The sequence below is a fragment of the Rhinolophus sinicus genome, linkage group LG06, assembly GCF_036562045.2.
Source record: "Rhinolophus sinicus isolate RSC01 linkage group LG06, ASM3656204v1, whole genome shotgun sequence".
Lineage (NCBI taxonomy): Eukaryota > Metazoa > Chordata > Mammalia > Chiroptera > Rhinolophidae > Rhinolophus > Rhinolophus sinicus.
Window position 1 is genome coordinate 30,148,978 of NC_133756.1, and position 14,236 is coordinate 30,163,213.

Consider the following 14,236-nt stretch of genomic DNA (forward strand, 5'->3'; position numbering starts at 1 on the left):
GGTTCCCGCTTTTGAGAGCGAATGGTCACTCCCCCGCGGGGAGGGCGATTCGACCAGCTTTTCCACGGGTCGGAGGCTCCGCGGGCTCGGGGCAAGATCTCATCTGTCGCACTTACTCTCATCCCTATTCGACTCGCCGGCGTCACCGCCGCGGACCTCGCTTTGGGCCATGACCAGGTACGGAGGGCCCGGGGAGGAGGGGTCGGTGCCGGCAGCCGAGACAAGTTGGGCCGGCTCCCGAGTGGGGCTGCTCTGGGACACGGCGTCGGCGCCTCGGGGAAGACCCGGGGCTGTACTGGTGCTGCGTTCTCGCAGAGCTGCCGAGCCCTCTGCACACCGGGCGGGGCGCTCCCTCCTGGCGGCGGCTGGGAGTCGAGAAGGCAGGTGCGGACTGGGCGTAAATAGGCCAACTCCACGGGCGTGGGGGCCCAGGAGCTGTGGTTCGGTCTAAGGGCGCCACCGGCCAGCCTGCCGCTGTGCCCAATGCAGTGTCTGACAGGCACCGACTTCAGCACCATCTAGTCATCTTTCACTTTCTTTTGCGTTCGTAGAGTGCTGCAGGGTAGGGAGAAGAAATGTGTTCACTCACGTTGTCCTGTGTAGGTAATTGCTAAATTTTACCGCACAGTTTAACTTTTAATTTTTCTGTATGTAGAACGAACGCCAGGTGTCTTAAACGTTTGAAGAGGATGTTATCCTTAATTGTTCTGCATTTTTCGTGAAAAATTGTAATTGAGTCGTGTCGTTTTGTAAAGAACTTAAAACTAGTGGGACAGGATTGACGCTGTCATTTATTCACGCTGTCATTTATTAATGTTCGATTCACTGTGTTTTTTGCGAAATTTGATTTAGACTACAGAAGAAACATTTTTTATGTAACAACCCCCAGTTATCAGAAGCAAGACATAGTATAGCTTAATATACGGCATCTGGTAAAATGTTATGTTCTCAGTTTAATCATTACTTTGAGGGAGCCAGGAGGGTTGGTTATTGATTAGGATTGATGGAATCCGTTATTTCAGCTGCTTGATAAGTTTTTCTTCTATTGACTTAAGACCGGTTACTCTGTCTCTTAGATAATCCAGTTTCCATCATTTATTAGAATTGGCTCCCGAGAAAAACCTTTTACAAGAATCATTAATGCTTAGAGATGCCTTACAACTTAACGCAGGCTGGTTCATCATTCATGATAGCATTTTATCAGTAGCATTTAAGTGGCCAGGAGAGTAAATTGAGTTGGAGAGGGAATGGGGAAATTGGTCAGCTTTCCAGTTATTCCTGAGTTGAGTATCAAAAATGTGGTTTCACTGCTGAGTTCAGTGTTGTGAATTCCCAGATTAGAGGCAACCTAGTGAAATACTTAGTAAGAACAGAATTAGAGTGAATTTTGTTAGTTCATGGTATTACTCTGTATCTATATTTGAAAGGGATTGTTGAGCTTTTTGGGTTCTCATAATACTGCAGTCAGATAATTTTCCCCTAGATAGCCTAAAAAAAAAAAATAGAACTGATGTATAAAATAACTACCATAAATACTGTCTTTTTTTTTTTATCCAAAAGTTTTACTTTAAAATTGGGAAGAAAGGTTGCAAATGGTAAACCAAATCACTTTTTTCCTACACAAAACATTGTTTTAAACAATCTAGTTTAAAAAATTTTTGGAAAGTCAGTGTATTGTGGTTTCTAGTGCATAAGAATTTTATATACACAAAGTGTAGCAATTTTTCTTACAGAAGTGCACCACTATCTCAACTTTCATTATTTTATTTTCACTCGTTTTGTTTTCCCACCACCAGATCTATGCCTTTTCTTGTATGCAAATTATACTTTAAAGTCTCTTTGAGACTTTATTTCATGTATTGATACAATTAGAAAAGGCCTTAGAAGGAAGACTCATTCATTTCCAGCATCCTTTGATTCCCATTCATCCTTCTGTTTCCCTTCTCCTACTTTATAGAGATGGTAGTTGCTCAGTATTTTCTGAATGAATAAATTATAATAAAAATTAAAGTTTTACTCCTTAATACTTTAGTGTAGGTCTACTAAAATGGGGTATTTGATAATGTAACCCTTAATCTAATAGGCTCAAGTTAGTTCAGTATCTTATTTTATGTTGTGTAAGAAAGTTAAGGACAATGACAAACAGTAGAACATTGACTGTCTGTTATTCCCAGGTATTAGGGTGTTTTTTTTGTGTTTTTTTAATTGGGGAATATTGGGGGAACGGTGTGTTTCTCCAGGATGTCAGATCGTTGTTTCTCAATCTAGTTGTGGAGGGCACAGCTCATTGGCCCATTTTGGGAATCGAACTGGCAATCTTGCTGTTAAGAGCTTGTGCTCTAACCAACTGAGCCATCCAGCCGCCCTAGGTTTTCACATATTAAGTTCTAATTAGTATTATTCCTTGGTAAATTTGTTTTCAAAATTGATTTTATTGTCTACAGCTGATAACAAAGGAAACTTTTGAAAACTAATGAAACCTTTTTTTGTGATTAGCAGATATGATTGGTGATTATATCGTCCCTGTATAAATTAATTCTTGTCAACTCTTTGGGATTTGAAGAGAAAATGCCTGGTGTCATACCTAGTGAAAGTAATGGGCTTTCAAAAGGTAGTCCATCAAAGAAAAACAGACTTTCCTTGAAGTTTTTTCAGAAAAAGGAAACTAAGAGAGCCTTGGATTTCACAGATTCTCAAGAAAATGAAGAAAAAGCTTCTGAATATAGAGGATCTGAAATGTATGTATCTTAAGTATATTTCTGTACTTTTAAAATTCCACATCAATGAAGAAGCAGTCAACTTGGTTTGATACTTCAAGACATTCTGACTTGATAGTCCACAGGGGCAAAAAAACCAAGAAAACACGTTTGTGTAACAAGTCTAACAGTATATAGTAGGAACAGCAAAACTGGTGGTTCCTCTCAGGGATCATCACATCCATGTTAACTCATTCACATTGTGTTCAGCCAATTAGACTAACTTGGAGAAATATTTATTGACTAAAATTGTTTATTAATTTGAACTTGATTGTAGTACAACACATTTTATGTACGGGTGAAGAAATAGGTTCTTTTTTTCTGTTTTTCTTTTTTTTTTTTTTGGTTCAGAAGACTTGACAGTTACCTGAGCTATTTAAACTTTGTAGACATACCTAGTATATGAATTATCAAAGCTGTTGGGGCATACAGATTGTATTTCACATAAGCTTAAAAACAAATGCTTTTGATGCAAATCCTTCATTGAATGAAATCAGAACAAAATGTAGTACTTTATTCCACCAGTAGTTGGTCTAGTTGGAGTCTACGCTAGCTTCCTATTCAACAGATAGGCACTCTGCTCAATGGCTAATGTGGATTTGGTTTCATGTGTAATTTCCTAATATTAACCAATAATCATTTTAGGAGATTGTGTGTGAACCTTTTCTTTACCAGCATTCATGCCTATACACACTTTGAGGTGCTATAGTAATAGCAGCTATAAAATAAAGAATTCTGTGATGACCTACTGTTTGTTAAAGTCAGGTACCATGTTTCCCCAAAAATAAGACCTCACCAGACAATCAGCTCTAATACGTCTTTTGGAGCAAAAATTAATATAAAACCCGGTCTTGTTTTACTATAATATAAGACCAGGTCTTATATTAATTTTTGCTCCAAAAGACGCATTAGAGCTGATTGTCCGGCTAGGTCTTATTTTTGGGGAAACACAGTACTAGAATTATAAACTTGGACAATTCCTTTTTAAGTGAGGGACAGCTATATAATTCTGTTCATAGACTCTTTTCTCTTATTAATAGAATCTGACTTGTTAGATAGTGCAGCCTTTCCTAAATATTGTCATAATCGGTTATTCCCAAATTTCTATTGTTAAACTACAGTTGATTCCTGAACAACAGGGTTTTATGTGCTGGTGTTTTTCAGTAAATATCATAAATGTATTTTCTCTTATGATTTTAGTATTTTCTTTCTCTGGGTTTATTGTAAGAATACAGTATAATGCATATAACGTTCAAAGTATTTGTTAATCAACTGTTTTTATTATTGGTAAGGCTTCTGATCAACAGTAGGCTATGAGCAGTTAAGTTTTTGGGGAGTCAAAAGCTATACAGGGATTTTTCAACCATGCGTGGGGGGGCTGTCAGTACCTCAGCCCTCCCTCTCCCCCCCGCATATTGTTCAAGGGTCAGCTATACTTGATCAAAGTACCATTGGCTTAACAAGTCACCATATCAGTTCCTCAATTTTCTACTCTGTAAAATGGGGTAAATAGCATCTTGATGGTATTATTTTGAGACTTGTTGAATGTAATAATGTTTTTAAAGTGCTTGTAAAATTTTTATTCTGGGAGTACAGCAATTTTTGCACCTGTGCAGATTTCTTCTCTTAAAATGTCATCTGAATAAAATCCATATACTTTTCAGATCATTTAACTTTTGGGAAAAGACTAAATCTAGGGAAGTAATATTTCGACTTTGTTTCTTTAAGATATATCATTATACCTTTTTTCTCCCCTTTATACTTAGTGATCAAGTTGTTCCTGCAGCACAGTCCTCACCTATGAACTGTGAGAAGAGAGAAAACTTGTTACCATTTGTGGGACTGAACAATCTCGGCAATACTTGTTATCTTAATAGTATACTTCAGGTAAATTGACAATCTTGCTATATAATAAAATTTTAGTAGCAAGGAATGATACAACGTTTCTGAGAATTTCAGATTGGAGGATTTTAATTGTCCATACTATCTTTACCTTTGACTGTAAATAAATCAGAATGGGCTAAAGTAATAATAATGATTCTAAGTTGTGTGTTACAAACTTCCTTTGGGGCAGGATAAAGTGATATATTAAACAAAATTGGGATAGCAAAATTGAGTAGACCTGGGTTAAATGGAAGATGCTGAACCTTTAGTTTTTCTGCCCAATTCCTGGTGCTATGGGGATAAGTATTTTAACCCTTGGAACTGTATCTGTTTTATGTTGTACCCTTATAAACACAAGTCTTAGCAATATCTGCTCAGGTTCAGTACTTTGTTGCCAGTGAGGGAAGACAGTATGCTATGATGATGAAATGGAGAATAATTTTTGACACAAATCTTAATCTCAGAAGTTTAAGTAATGCACATTTGAAAGTGCTCTACAAAAAGCATGATAGTGTTTGAATGACCTTAGGTATATTATTGTTGTTTATTCAGTAAACACTTAGACATTCTCACTTTTTACAGGTATTGTATTTTTGTCCTGGTTTTAAATCTGGAGTGAAGCACTTATTTAATATTATTTCAAGGAAGAAAGAAGCTCTTAAAGATGAAGTCAATCAAAAAGATAAGGTACAAAATAAAAGAATAGGAAATATAAAAAGTAAATTTATGGAAATCCACTTGCTTAGAAATAAAGTAATAGATACACAGGATTTAGGTGGAGGATGACAAAGATTATTTCTCAGTTAACAAACTATAACTGAGACTTGAATTTCTCAGTATCTTACATTATCACAAAGGTAATTATTTTTGATTCTTGCAAGGCAGCTAATTAGCTTATCCCCTTTTACAGTGTCTTCTCCAGTTCTTTAATTTATTGTTTACCAGTAAACATTTTCATTTGTATACCACCATCACAATTTATCATACCCTTGTACCACCTGATAATTGATCTATTGTTTTCCATTTGACTCACTTTAAAAATTTAATATCAAGAAAACTTGAACTTATACATAATTAGAAAAACATTATCATTTATTTAATAGAAAGTAACCAGAAATACTCCTAAAAGTTTTTAAAGTTTATTTTTATACTTCCATAAAATTAGTGCTACAGTGAAGTTAAATTTAGAAAAGCTAGTTTTGTTTAGTGAGACAAAGACAAGGGGCAAGGTGCTTAATTTGTTCATAAATAAAAATACTGATTTGTGTGTTTCTTCCTTGACAGGGAAATTGTAAAGAAGATTCTTTGGCAAGTTATGAACTAATATGCAGTTTACAATCCTTGATCATTTCAGTTGAACAGCTTCAGGCTAGTTTTCTCTTAAATCCAGAGAAATATACTGATGAACTGGCTACTCAGCCAAGGCGACTACTTAACACACTCAGGTATAGCCTATAATATAATTTTAGGATTCCAGTTTCATTCCTGATTGCTCTTTGCAGGAGAGTGATACATGAACAAATGGCAGTAGAGGGCAAAGAAAATAGAAACTGCAGATCTATAGTCCTTAATATCCCAGAGGCTGCAAAAACTAGAAATTTTTTCATAAGGTACTAAATTCATTAAATCAAATTTATGAGGTTATTTGTAGTTTTTATTCATGGTTATCTGTAATGTGAATATTCATACATTTTTCTGTAGAAATAGTAATGTGTTTATTTAGGCGATGCTGCCCCCTATCAATTTTTCATATTAAAAAAATACGGCAGTATGTGCCGTATTATCTTTTTTAATATGAAAAATTCTGAATTCCCAAACACATTTGGTCCTAAGGATTTCAGATTATGAATTATAGGTCTGTAATCAAAATATATTATGCATTAGAACTATGAATTCCAAATACTCTGTTTTTGTTGTATGTGCTTAGAAGAGAACTGTTAACTGGATTAGATTATAGTATTGTTTTAAAAAAATGAAACTTTATCCTATATATAAAATAGCCGTATCCAAAATGTTACAGGTTAAGGCTTTAAAAATTATCTAATCATTTGGTTAGGAATAAATCCAGGTGTAACACATTATAATACGTTTGTTAAGAGGCAGTGTAGCATGGTTGTGAAGAGTACGTTTGAATCCTAGCTTTGTATCTTAGCTAGTTTTGTGACCTGAGGCAGGTTACCTTATCTGTAAATAGTGGTGACAGTAGTACGTACTTCACGGGGTTACTGTGAGAATTGTTGTGTGTAATATAATGATGTAATATAAAAAGCATTTTGAATAAAACCTGGTACATGGTAAACACTACATATTAGCATATTTGAACAGTATCATAGTTTTTGTGATAATGAAAATGAGGTAAAATTGTTTTTACTTGTAATTACAAGTTTAGGTAAGTTTCAAATTAGCTAAATAAATGTTTTTAGAGTTTTAAAATAAAGATGATATTCCTATAAAAATGAATTCATTTCTACATAGAAAGGTTTTCTTTTTTGTATTACATCTTCAAAACTAGAATATATGAAATGGAAATTTATATTTATAGGGAACTCAACCCTATGTATGAAGGATATCTACAGCATGATGCACAGGAAGTATTACAGTGTATTTTGGGAAACATTCAAGAAACATGCCAACTCCTAAAAAAAGAAGAAGTAAAAAATGTGGCAGAATTATCTAACAAGGTAGAAGAAAAACCTCATCAGAAAGAGGAAATTAGTAGTATTAACAGCATGGAGATGGACAATATGAGGCATTCTGAAGACTATAAAGAAAAACTCCCAAAAGGAAATGGGAAAAGAAAAAGTGACACTGAATTTGGTAATATGAAGAAAAAAGTTAAGGTATCCAAGGAACACCAGTCATTTGAAGAGAACCAGAGACAAACCAGATCAAAAAGAAAAGCTACAGGTGATACATTAGAGGTGCCTCCTAAAATAATCCCCAAGTACATTTCTGAAAACGAGAGTGCAAGACCCTCACTAAAGAAATCAAGAGTTAAAATAAATTGGTTCAAGTCTGCAGCTAAGCAACCCGGCATTCTTTCTAAATTCTGTAGTTTGGGGAAAATAAACCAAGGACCCAAAGGACAATCTAAAGAAAATGAATATGATCTTGAAGAGGACTCTGGGAAGTGTGAAAATGATAGCACAACTAATGGTTGTGGACTTGAACCTCCAGGGGATAATGTTAAGCCCGTTAATGGTAATGAAGTTAAGCCCATAAACAAAGGTCAGTATAACTTATTCTTAGACATTGATAGGGAGGCGGATTAACAATTACAGAAGTGGAATTTTAGGTACACGTGCAATACAAATCTGGCTCAAGTTTTGTTTAAATAGAAAGAAATACAACACTAAATGTGAACTGGTGTTTCAAGCACTGTGCTTAGGTATATTTGTATGTGTGTCTAAATCTTAAGGTAATGTTAATTTATGGTTTATAAACTAGGGGAGTTCGATACATTTTAATGAAAAGAATAATATTTTACCCCTTTATGTAAGCAGCATTTGATGTAAACTCATGGAAGGTATTGCATTTAGTGAAATGAAATTTTTAAGCAGAACTAAGTAGTTGCACTACTTGTGCTGATGTCTATCTAGTTTCTTCCAGATCTACAAATCTCAGGCAAAATGTGTAGTATTGATATGCTTTTACCAAAAGTGTCATCCTTATTTTGGTGTTATTCTGTAAGGGGGTATGTCTTTGGGAATGGAGTTATAAAGACAGTTATGACTCCTCTTTTTTAGAGACAATAATTCATATTCAAAACTATCTTTACAGAGAATTTGTTTCATGAATAAGGCACTTCTTAATGCTCATAAGCAAGTGCAATGAAAATCAGCCTTTTATTCATGATATGCTTTAAATGGAATGTGGTTATTTAGGCTATACTGAAAAACTTATCTGTACACACTTAAATTTTGCTATTTTTGTTTTAGGCACAGAGCAAATTGGTTTTGAGCTAGTAGAGAAATTATTTCAAGGTCAGCTGGTATTAAGGACTCGTTGCTTAGAATGTGAAAGTTTAACAGAAAGAAGAGAAGATTTTCAAGACATCAGTGTGCCAGTACAAGAAGATGAGCTTTCCAAAGTAGATGAGAGTTCTGAAAGTAAGCAAAATTGGAGTTTTGTAAGAACCATGGAATAGTTTTCTTCAACAAACAGTCTAATAATAGCTTGTATAATTATTGAGAAAAAGCTGGCTTTTAGTGTCTTTGGTACAATAAAATCTGTTTATATAGCTTCATTTGTTAATAGCATTTGGGAAATTTTGGTATCTTTATTTTTATGGGTAGATTGTAATGAGAAAGTGAAATGCTTTGATAACTTTGAAGTACCAGAATTTCTCAGAGCTACTGAGGATATTTTTTTAACACAATATTTGAGCCACTATTTTGTCTGGTATAAACCACAAAAAGTATGGAAATGTTATGGTAAGTAATCATGAGGCTGGTTTACCTGTTCGGAATTGGAAAGTGGCTATTAAATAGAAACTAAAGTCTCTCTTAGACCAAGTCAGAGACTAGGTTTGTTTTTCCTGTCCCTATCACCTACTTTTTGGCTGACCAAATATAAATATTTGAAAACTACGTATACTGTTGAGGATGAACTTAGAGTTTCTGAAACAAAAAATAGTGTTTATTGGAAGTCAGTTGAAATTGCATGTTAATTTTGAACAAGGAACTTTGTGGAAATTGATATATGAGACATTTTTCATTTGTGAGTGAAAGGATTCTCTTATATAGTTTCTCCAGAGCCAAAAACAGAAATGAAGACCCTGCGATGGGCAATTTCACAATTTGCTTCAGTGGAGAGAATTGTAGGAGAAGATAAATATTTCTGTGAAAATTGCCATCATTATACTGAAGCTGAACGAAGTCTTTTGTTTGACAAAATGCCTGAAGTTATAACCATTCATTTGAAGTGCTTTGCTGCTAGTGGCTTGGAGTGAGTATTATAAATAAATTCTATATGAAGAAAATGAGCAGCTATATAAGGGAAGTTGTGTTCAAAATAGTATATAAACTACTGAAATGAAGTAATTTATAAAGATTGTGTTAGATTTATAAAGATTGCCTTGTTATTAAAAGTTTCCCTGTAAAAATACAAGTTTAAATCCTTTTTATATGAATACATAGCCTGTGATTTTTTTCACACATCTTCTCGTTCCTTATTAGATACAGCTGAATTGATTAAAACAGGGAACAAATTTTGTACACATCAAGATTTTTTTTAAGGGGAGAAAAAGGCAAAATTATTTTAGTTTTAAGGTAAGCCAGGAAATCAAACTAATCTGAGTAATTTGAGAGATTCTTTTATAGTTGAAAAGTTAAATATCTAAAAGCTATTAAAAGATAAGTAAAATTTTGGATAGTCTTGACTTTTTCTTACACGTATACATGTCATTGTAATTTTAGTCCTTTCTATAGTAATAAATTGTTTGAAATTACCATGAGGGCTTCTCAGTAGTTCTCCGCAAACTTTATTGTGCCAGAAGAATGACATACGGTCCTTTCTTTCAGGGGACTACTTCTTGGTTACAATACTATTTTATTTTTGTCCCTAAATCTTGGTAGAGATAGACCACACCTTAAAATGACTTATTAAAATGTAAAGGATTTTGGTTTGAAGTTCAGTGTTTTTTTAAAATCCTGTTTATTTTCTTAACTGCACAAAATTAGGAAAAAGAAAATGGGGGAGAGAATGCCATATAGCCTTCAAAAAACACTTGTATCTTAGCACTTACTGCAGTACTTTTTCTTTGTGTAAACATAAGTATACAAAATATTGGTCTTGCTTTTATTTTGTGTTTATTCATATGAGCACTAAATATTAAAGATTCATTCAAACTTTTCCTTGGTTTCACATTGGGTATAAAACTGAATATATTATATATTCACACACACACATATATACATATATATAAATAAAGTGGAATTGCAGAAAACCTTTTTTTTTTTCCTTTCAAAGGTTTGATTGTTACGGTGGTGGACTTTCCAAGATCAACACTCCTTTACTGACACCTCTTAAATTGTCACTAGAAGAATGGAGTACAAAGCCAACCAACGACAGCTATGGATTATTTGCAGTTGTGATGCATAGTGGCATTACAATTAGTAGTGGGCACTACACTGCCTCTGTTAAAGTCACCGACCTCAACAGTTTAGAACTAGATAAGGAAAATTTTGTGGTCGACCAAATGTGTGACATGGGTAAGCCAGAACCATTGAATGAGGAGGAAGCAAGGGGTGTGGTTGAAAATTATGATGATGAAGAAATGTCAATTAGAGTCAATGGAAACACACAGCCAAGTAAAGTTTTGAACAAAAAAACTGTAGAAGCTGTTGGACTTCTTGGAGGACAAAAGAGCAAAGCAGATTATGAGCTATACAACAAAGCGTCTAACCCTGATAAAGTTGCCAGTACAGCATTTGCTGAAAATAGAAATTCGGAGGCTAACAATACTAATGGGACCCATGAATTTGATAGAAACACGGAATCCAGTGAGCAAACAGGCATTAACATTAGTGGATTTGAGAACAAAATTTCATACGTAGTGCAAAGCTTAAAGGAGTATGAGGGGAAGTGGTTGCTTTTTGATGATTCTGAAGTAAAAGTTACTGAAGAGAAAGACTTTTTGAATTCTCTTTCCCCATCTACATCTCCTACATCTACTCCTTATTTGCTATTTTATAAGAAACTGTAAAATGAGTGTATTTTCCTTGTGTATATAGTAAACAGACCCAGGCAAACATTGGTAAAGTTGATTACATCAAAGATTCTTTAGCTTAGCTTTTGAAGCTATTGGATATTGGTCTCTCTAGGTTTTTATATAGTGAAATTTGAATGATTGAAAACCATGTTAATTTTTAGAATTCATTTTCCTTTGTAGAGACTAGTTATGCATTAACTTCTGGGAACAAACTTGTATAGGTTCTTAATTGAATTATTCAAAATGGAAGCATTTAAACACTTGAATTTACACCTATCTTTTGTGTTTGCTTTTTAAAATAAAGTGATTGTATTTGTATCTCCATATTTTGGAGTAATTATCTACATGATGTTTATATATAGGTCCTATGGTTTTTCAGCTAAGAAGCAGAATCTCATTTCAGTACATTTAATTTTATAAGTCATGAAGCCAAATCTTTGATGGGCTGTATTAGAGGCACAAAGTCTGGACTCTGTATGTATTCACAGTGGTGTACATTTTGTGCCTTGAATCACTTTGAAAGTGTCTCAGAAAACATGGAAAGTCCTTCACAACATTTTTGTATGTATTTATGAAGATGATTCTGTACTCTAGTAAATCTTTTTGGGCATGGACTAATTTGTATCTCTTCACAGTAATATTCTGCATGATCTGTATATAGTATTATCAAACTTAGAGGTGTGACCTTAAGTTTTACTTTTTTTAAAAACCAGAAGGTCAATAAAATTTAAAATACTTAAAAACTATACAAATGCTCAATTTTTTTAAAACTTGCATATCTCTACCATAAATAAGCTGGGTTCTCTTAAAGAACAGAATGTGTATAATATATATATACACCTTGTACACACATTCATAGAAGAAATAAACACATAATTACCTTTAATAATGATACTTTCTCACAATTGGAGTAAAGAAATTTTCAAACAGGAGAGTTCAAATTGTGCTTTGTCCATCTAAGTTGTCATACTTAAAAGAAATTTCCAGTAAGAACTGTTACATTCTAGTTGTTCTTTCAATTAGACATACAACCTTAATGGAATCCAGAACTGGAGAGCTTAAGATGATGCTTTGGGAACACATAAAAACTGTTGAATTTTTACTTAAATACACTACATTAAATTGGTAAATGATCAGTTACTTTATGACTTGCTAAAGGACATTCTTGGTACTAATACTAAAAAAAACTAAAGAATATATAAATGTTACTGGAATAATACTGTTACACCCTTTTCAACAAGAGTGCCTGTCAACTAAATAAATTAGTTACATAGTTAAATAATGTCTTACATTCTTGCATAAGATGGTGTGATATAAAAAGTCACGGTTCTTACCTATATTCAGAATCACTAATGGAACTTTTAAAAAGAAACAGCTCTGAACATTACCCGTAAACTTCTGATGGGATAGTTCTAGGATAGAACCTGGGCCTCTAATACTCAAGGGACAATCAATCTAGTATAGATTCCTGATACGAGAAAGTTTAAAGAAAATTGGAGTACATGGGAAGTTAGCAAGTGTTCAGTATACCAATGTTTAGGAGGAAGCGTCTTCTGAGACAAGTCAGAAAACAATTCGTAAACACATAATTAAGTCATAATTATATCAATGTTTAAAGTCTTGATATTGTCACTGAGATTTGTGTGAAACAATTCAAACTTACATAAATGTAACCTAATGAGAAATGACCTCAGGATTATTTAATATTCTCCCCCTTATGTCTACCTCCACCCCCACCCTAAAGAAGAGAGTATGTTACCTTTTGTTTTAATGAGTTTCCATTCTTAACTTTCTTTCCTTATTGTTCCTCTGGATCCTCTGTCCCCAAATATATTTTTGAGGTTATACTCCTGAGTTAACCCCTGTGGTCCAACATTATAGACACATCTGAAAAACCTTTTTGTGATTCAGTCTGAATTGATGTAGATAAGAGGAATTTGAGATGATATTGCCCGTTATAAAGGTTGGCCAGAGAACGTAGATATCAGCCATCACCTTTGCACTCAGGAGAATCAGATGTTTTTGAGATCATGTTTTCAACATCAACTACAGAATGAAGGCACTGTATTAAATTTGATCAGTTCTACGTGATTCATGTAACTGATCAGTAAAAGGGAGAGACTATAAATGATGACTTTCTATAAGATACAATACCACACAAAGAAAAAACATTCAAAAAAATCCAGAAATCATTAATGCGCTTTCTTGGAAAAACTTGCCAAATAATTGTCAAAAAATGTTTGCATTAGTTTCTTATAAAGTTATTTTAAATTCTTAATTTTAATTAAAACAGCTAATTTTACTTATTACATGTAATTTGTAAAATCTATACAAGTTTAAAAAATACAACTTCTCATTCAACGGGTAGATTAAAATCAAAGAGCAGCTGTTAATGTTATTTTCATGGTGATGTAAGATAGCTTTAAAGCAGATTTCTAATAACAGTTTAGAACACTAAAAGCATGACTGGCTTGTTTAATTTGAAATTCAAGAATCATTTTAGTTGCTGAGTCAGTAAGTTCTTACCAATATCATTAGAGTAATAAGGTTGAGAGTCAAAGATCAAGCTACTGTCACTGGTATTAGCTATCCCTGTATGTAATTTACAGATGAAAATTTTATTAGGTAAAGTTATTTCTGCAATTTAGTCTAAGTCCCTTTTGGGGGGATCTAAATGGAAAATACTATGTTGGTGCAAAAGTAATTGTGGTTTAAAAGATTAAATTGCAAAAACTGCAATTACTTTTGCACCTACCCAATAGCTTAGAAACCAGTTTAAAGGTTTCATGAACCAGCTATCAATATCTACACCCATTAATTTGTTTATTTAATTTGAGACTTTGGGGTCATAAAGTGACTGTCAATTTTTTTACTTTCCTTTTTG

At 33.7% G+C, this 14,236-nt stretch overlaps 1 protein-coding gene across 2 annotated transcripts; it reads left to right on the plus strand.

Annotated features, from left to right (window-relative positions):
* The first annotated feature begins 36 nt into the window (after positions 1-36).
* Positions 37-12,098, plus strand: USP1 (ubiquitin specific peptidase 1). 2 transcript variants are annotated; one of them, XM_019731345.2, is made up of 9 exons: positions 37-177; positions 2,500-2,738; positions 4,523-4,643; positions 5,223-5,327; positions 5,925-6,085; positions 7,183-7,868; positions 8,579-8,749; positions 9,386-9,587; positions 10,611-12,098. In XM_019731345.2, exons 2-9 carry the CDS (start codon positions 2,569-2,571, stop codon positions 11,344-11,346), a joined length of 2,352 nt encoding a protein of 783 aa, XP_019586904.1. In that variant the 5' UTR covers positions 37-177; positions 2,500-2,568; the 3' UTR covers positions 11,347-12,098. The 2 variants fall into 2 exon arrangements, with proteins under 2 accessions (XP_019586904.1, XP_019586914.1); XM_019731355.2 differs by having other exon boundaries at positions 38-177; positions 2,497-2,738.
* The last annotated feature ends 2,138 nt before the right edge of the window (positions 12,099-14,236 follow it).

Coding starts and splice junctions, on each gene's coding strand:
- USP1 (XM_019731345.2), top strand. CDS start 2,569: ATGCCTGGTGTCATACCTAGTGAAAGTAATGGGCTTTCAAAAGGTAGT. Junction 4,644..5,222: donor ATCTTAATAGTATACTTCAG/GTAAATTGACAA, acceptor CACTTTTTACAG/GTATTGTATTTTTGTCCTGG. Junction 6,086..7,182: donor CGACTACTTAACACACTCAG/GTATAGCCTATA, acceptor TTATATTTATAG/GGAACTCAACCCTATGTATG.